The 6,301-nt window shown below is 40.7% G+C and overlaps 2 protein-coding genes across 36 annotated transcripts in view; one reads left to right on the top strand and one right to left on the bottom strand.

Moving 5' to 3' along the window:
* The window catches only part of LOC123793446 (uncharacterized), a 386,505-nt gene that overhangs the window by 53,807 nt on the left and 326,397 nt on the right, over nucleotides 1-6,301 (bottom strand). For 19 of the 35 annotated variants that reach the window (XR_015722483.1, XM_087857789.1, XM_087857819.1 and 16 more), the window contains 2 exons: nucleotides 4,989-5,034; nucleotides 3,628-3,863 (listed from right to left, as the gene is read on the bottom strand). The exons of the other annotated variants lie outside the window; for them this stretch is intronic. Coding sequence is in view for 18 of the 19 variants with exons in the window: in XM_087857789.1 (XP_087713915.1) it covers nucleotides 3,811-3,863; nucleotides 4,989-5,034 (99 nt within the window). In the remaining variant the exon portion in view is untranslated. Of the gene's footprint in view, nucleotides 1-3,627; nucleotides 3,864-4,988; nucleotides 5,035-6,301 lie in introns of those variants that run through there. 35 annotated transcript variants of the gene reach the window in all.
* The window catches only part of LOC123778677 (uncharacterized), a 177,951-nt gene that overhangs the window by 150,931 nt on the left and 20,719 nt on the right, over nucleotides 1-6,301 (top strand). The gene's annotated exons all lie outside the window — the stretch shown is intronic.

Raw genomic sequence — 6,301 nt, 5'->3', positions numbered from 1 at the left:
TTTTTGTTTTTTTTTTTTTGATGGGGGAGGTGTTTCAGAGAGAATGGGGGAGATAATGGCGGAGCGGGGGTGGGCAGCGGGAGTGCGAGAGGGAGGAGAGTCTTAAGCAGGCTCCACCCCAAGCACAGAGGGGGGGCTGGGGAGAGCGGGAATTGATCTCAGGGCCCTGACATCATAACCCGAGCTGAAATCAAGACTCAGATGCCTAACCCAGGTGCTCCAACTTTAAGAACTGTCTAAAAAATAAAAGATAGTTCTTTGCTTGTCATACCTAATCCATCTTTTCTCACCTAATTCAAAATTCCACTTCACCATTATTAAAATCAGGTATGGTTTTTTCTGTTTCTGGGTTTTGTGTTCTGTTCAGTTGACTAGTAGTCTTCTTCTTGTGTCAGTACTCTACTATTTTAACTTCTTTATAAAATATGTTTTGATATCCATTACAGATCTATAGTTCCCCTTCCTAATCTTCTCTTTCAGTATTCTCTTGGCAATATTTACCTCTACGTTATTTGAGGTGATTATTCTATGTATGCCTGACTTAAGCAGGTGAAACCCTTAAAAGAGGACTCAGCGCTCTCTGCAGCAAAATTCTCCTTCTTGTCCTCATGAAGCAAGCAGCCATATTGAGGAAGCATACATGGCCGAGAACAAGGAACAGCATTGCTATAGACTGAATATCTCTGTTCCCTCACTCCCAAATTCATGTGTTAAATCTGAATGTTCAATGTAATAGTGTTTGGAGGTGGGGGCTTTGAGAAGTGATTAAGTCATGAAGGTGGAACCCTCATGAATGGGATTAGTGCCCTTCTAAAGGAGTCCTGAGAGAGCTCCCCTGGCCCTGTGCCTTATGAGGAAACAGGAGGAAGACCAGCATCCATGAACCAGGAAGCAGGCCCTCACTGGACACTGAATCTGCCAGTGCCTTGATTTTGGACTTCCCAGCCTCCAGAACTGTGAGAAACGATATACTAAGACAGTTTAGCAAGACGGGTGAATTTAAGCTCAATATGCAAAATAATTTTATTTCTATAAGCTAGCAACAAACAGGAAATGAAATTGATTTTTAAATATTTATAATTAGGATCAAAATTATCAAATAACTGGAAATAAATCTAAAAAATATCTGCAAGACCTTTATAGAAACATTTTTAAACATTGAGAGTTAATCAATTAAAATATTGTTTGGAAAACTCAGTATTCTAAATGTCTTTTCCCTATAAACTATTCATAGATTCAGTGCGATTCCAATCAGAATCTTGGCTTTGTAAAGCTTGACAAGTTGATTATAAAAGACCTATGGAGCCCTTTCCCCCTTTCTTCTTTGTATTCCTAATTTTTCAGTTCAAAAGCATAGAAACAGGAACAGGGAGCCTGGTGGCCCACAGTGAGGTGTTGGAGCCTGGAGAGAATGGGGAAGGCATAAATGTGGGAGAGCCACCCTGCACAGTGTTGGAACATCCCTGAAAGGTCAACAACATAGAATGTGGTATCACACACTGAAGGGAAACAACAGCCCAGCATGGGTTTTCAGAGCCTTGTGGGGGCAGTAAATCTGCAGAAGAGGTGGCCTGGCACAGAGTGTCTGAGAAAGGAGATAGTTACACGTCTCAAAGTACTTCTGCATAAAATACTAATGAATTGTAAAGTAGAAAGTTAACAGTCCAGAGGAGAAACCTGGCAGATACTACCTCCAGTGATCAACATTAACATCACCAACAACGGGACAAATCAAAATTGTAGGTCACATGAGAGGATGCAATGAGTAGAGGGCCACTTCAGTCATACCCTTGCTAAAAATGTGTGATCCGAAATTTTTAAAGATTTTTTTAAATTTGTCAGAGAGAGAAAGGAGAGAGAAAAAAAACAAACAAACAGGGGGAGCAGTAGGCAGAGGGAGAAGCAGGCTCCTCACTGAGCTAGGAGCCTGATGCGGGACTTGATCCCAGGACCCTGGGATCATGACCTGAGCTGAAGGCAGCCGCTTAACCAACTGAGCCACCCAGATGTCCCTGATCTGAATTTTATCACAAGGAAACACAAGAAAAACCCACATTGAAAGACATTCTACATTACTGCAATCAACTCCTCAAAAGATTAAAAGTCATGAAAATCAAGGAAAGACTAAGGAACCCTTCTAAACTGAAAGAGACTAAGACACACAACATCTGAATTAAATACATGGCTCTGAACAGGACCTTCCTTGCTAGAAAGGATATTACAGACAAGTAACAAGACTTAAAAAGAATATGAGGATTAAATGATAGAACGTATAGGGCGCCTGGGTGGCTCAGTCGGTTAAGCATCTGCCTTCGGCTCAGGTCATGATCCCAGAGTCCTGGCATCAAGACCCGCATCAGACTCTCTGTTCAGCAGGGAGCCTTCTTCTCCCTTTCCCTCTGCCTGCCGCTCTGCCTACTTGTGCTCTCGCTGTCTCTCTCTCTGCCAAATAAAGAAATAAAATCTTAAAAAAAAAAAAAAAAGAATATACAGTGGACACGGCTTGAATGGGTGCACTTATACGCAGATTTTTTTCAATAAATACATGACAGTACTGTAAATGTATTTTCTCTTCCTTATGATTTTAATAACATTTTCTTTTCTCTAGCTTACTTTGTTGTAAGATTATAGTATGGAATACATATAACATACAAAACACAGGTTAATCGACTGTTCTGGTACCAGTAAGTTATCCGATAACAGCAGATTATTAGTAGTTAAGGCTTTGGGAGTCAAAAGTTATTCATGTATTTCTGACTGCAAACGGTCAGTGCCCCTAACCCCCCATCATTCAAGGGTCAATTGTATTAGAGTTCATTGTCTGTTTGTCAGGGTTGTATGGTAATTATGTGGAATGTACTGACTTGTAGGATATAAATGCTATGGGAATCAGGCATAATGTAACAATTGCAAATGGTTCTGGGGGAAAAATTCTTTTTTTCCCTCTAATTTTTCTTTTCTCTAATTTTAAGACTGTTCTCAAAAAGTAAATAAAAAATAAACAGAAAAGGTAAAAAGCCTTAGGCAAATCTTCTTTCACCATGAGGAAAGAGCTATGAATCAGTATTTAGGGGCGCCTGGGTGGCACAGCGGTTGAGCGTCTGCCTTCGGCTCAGGGCGTGATTCCGGCGTTGCGGGATCGAGCCCCACATCAGGCTCCTCTGCTATGAGCCTGCTTCTTTCTCTCCCACTCCCCCTGCTTGTGTTCCCTCTCTCGCTGACTGTCTCTGTCTCTGTCAAATAAATAAATAAATAAATCTTTAAAAAAAAAAATCAGTATTTAAACTTAAAATTATGCATAGGTTTTATGGCACTATAAAAATTGTAATGCATACAAACATTGACAATAGCCTTAGCAGCAATATATCAAAATGATGTCTGTCTAAATCCCCAGGTCCATATGTAGTAATAAGAATTGGAAAATACAAAAAAGCTATCAGTTAACACCACTGAAGTATTAATGACAACTTGGTTGGTTGGGTGCTGTTTAAAAAGCTGGTATTTGGGAAGCTTGAAGCACGTAAAACCCAATAGTGCTGGTTTCCATGTATAAAATCTGCTTAAAAGTTCATTAGGTGCCAAGAAACACAGCTTAAAATATTATATAAACTTTCATTACACACATGGTTCAAAACATCTTCCTTTAATAAAGATTTTTGCACAGCATACATTTAATAGGAAACACGTATAATGTTATATAAACATCCAGTAAATACATTTTTACTATTTATCTTTCAGATCCTATAACGGCTCCTCGAATTCTGTAAAAAGCCTTCTGATGTTTTCCGTAGAACTTGATTTAGATGTGATTCAGAAGAAAGACGAGGTATAATAGGATGAATCTGATTCCAATTCAGCAGCAGCTGAAAAGAAAAAGAATTCTATTCTTTATCTAAAATACTTCGTGGTTAACTACAAGTTAGTAAAAAACAAAGTTGAAGCTTTATGAGTGTTAAGAATAATGAAAAATATCTACATACAGCTACAATATAAAATACAAGATTCCTTTTAAATATATTTTGCTCATGGTTGCCACTGAGTTAATTGCTATTGTGGATAAATATCAGAGCTTCTGGTTTTCTCATTACAAGAGGAAATGACAAGGTGATGACAGAGCCCACCCCTGAACAATCATATACTATGAACTGAAAAATCTAACAGGCAATTTGCAGCGTTGAATATACCATGACAGGTATAAAATAAGACACTGTAAGAGCACACAAAAGGGACATCCTAGTTTTCTACCAATATTGTCTGCTTTTGGTGGAGGTGACATGTAAGCTGATACCTGAAGGACGAGGAAAAAGGGTGCCAGGTAGAGGGAAGACGCATATACAAAGAACATACACAAAGAGTGAGGAAGAACACTTGTGGAGTTGCAAGCAGTCTACGCTGAAGAGGCGCTAGAGCAAAGCAGCACAGTAGGGTAAGCAGCAAAAGAGAAGGCTGAATAATCTGGCAAGAACCAAATTGATCTGAGTGTTTTTATTCTACGTAAGGAACTTGGAATTTTACCCAATGGCAAAAGGTCAACCAATGACAAATCAATCACTGGAGATTTAAATGTCACCTGTCAAGTGACAGCTATATGAACTACAATATGAACTATAATTGCTTCACTAAGTGTTACTAAGACAAGTCTGGTTTTTTCGGTCTTATACCACTAGCAGAAACAAGAATTTGAGAAAGCCCACATATTCAGGGTGACAGTTCCACAGGAATGGAAGAAGTGAAGGAAGAGTATAGCCAGAAATAATAACAGATACATAGACATTTGGGGATTTTTTTTTAAAAGTCTGAAACACGATGACTAAATGAGGAATAAGTATGTTCTTCAGTATGGTTATGTCTTACATTTTTTATTAGATATACATAAAAAACGTTAATGTAGTACCTATTACCCAAACAATGGAAAGAGATGCCATTGACTATTCATAGTTTATTTCAGAAATCAATGACCATCTTAATTCATAAATTTGGCAACATACCTGCCTTTAGTTCTCTAGATATTCTTTTTTCGAACTCCTTCTGCACCTGAAATAAGTCAAATATTATTTAGAATGTCATGTTAAACAAGGGATATTATTTTAGGAACTATATATATCTTATGAAATGTGGTCTTCAAATAACACTTGCAGAGACTACAACTAAATTAGGGATTGCTTAAATAGAAAAATAATCACGTAAATAAAATAAAATAAATCCCTACTTATTTTAATCTTAGGTAACTGAGAAGAAACATATGGAATGCTATTTAGATGAATCTGATAAAAAGTACCTTTAATATTGGTCTATTGAATACACAGAATTCTGGAAGAGGAGGAAGATGGCGGAGGAGGAGGGGACCATCGTTTCGTCCACTCCGTGGAATTCAGCTAGATAGCTTTCAAATGACTCTTAACGCCTGTGAGCTCAACCTGAGATCTAAGAAAAGAACGGTTGCAATTCTACAGATAGAAAAGAGACCACTTTCTGCAAGGTAGGAGGTGCGGAGATGCGAATGCGAGGGGATATATGGGAAGATAAACCGTAAGGGGAGGGAGCATCCATAAGCCAGCTTTCAGAAAGTGATATAGCAGTCGCGTGCAAATCGGAACTTTTAGAAGTCTGCTCCGGTGAGGGACATCCCTGCTTGAAAGGCACTCAGGTGGAGAAACAGGGTGGAATCCTAGGTGGGACAGCCTGGGCTCAGGATCCCCGGAATCACAGAAAGAACACGGCTGTCTGAGTGTGGGAGAGTTCCCAGGCCTCTGAGCAGGGAAGCCGGCTGCAACCAGTGAGCGGAGGAGGGGGCTTTCAGCTGGGTGTTGCCATAAACCACCAACTGCCAAGGGTTGGGCGACTGCTCTCAGAGTGGTGGCCCAACAAGCGGCAGAACCAGGGCAAGACCTCCCTCCCACCCCCTGGAGGAGCGGTGTGAATGCATGCCACAGGAGGCAACAAAGTTTGGAAACTCCAAAGGGGGTGGCGGGGCTGAGATAAAAATGCTCGGTCACAGGCTGGGGGTACACAGAGTGCAGACAGAAACCAGGGAGACAGAAGTGTCTGACAGCTTCTCCGTGAGGGCACACTGAAGAGTAGAGGGTGCCAGCATCCAGCTCCAGGGCTGGACACTGGGAGGCTGACATTTCCATTCTCATGCTCTAAAGTGGTGCAGAAAGCCTTCAGGGAACAAAAGCCACATAGAGCAATCCGGAGCAGATGACTCAGCCCGGCCCCCCTGGCAAGGGCAGTGCAATACAGCCGGCGAAACGACCCCTGAGAATCAGCGCAGCAGGCCCTTCCCTCAGAAAACCAGCAA

Source organism: Ursus americanus, chromosome 31, assembly GCF_024610735.1.
Source record: "Ursus americanus isolate L20-20 chromosome 31, mUrsAme1.1.p, whole genome shotgun sequence".
NCBI classification, from domain to species: Eukaryota; Metazoa; Chordata; class Mammalia; order Carnivora; family Ursidae; genus Ursus; species Ursus americanus.
The sequence above is the reverse complement of the archived record's forward strand: the minus strand, read 5'-3'. Positions and strand labels throughout refer to the sequence as shown.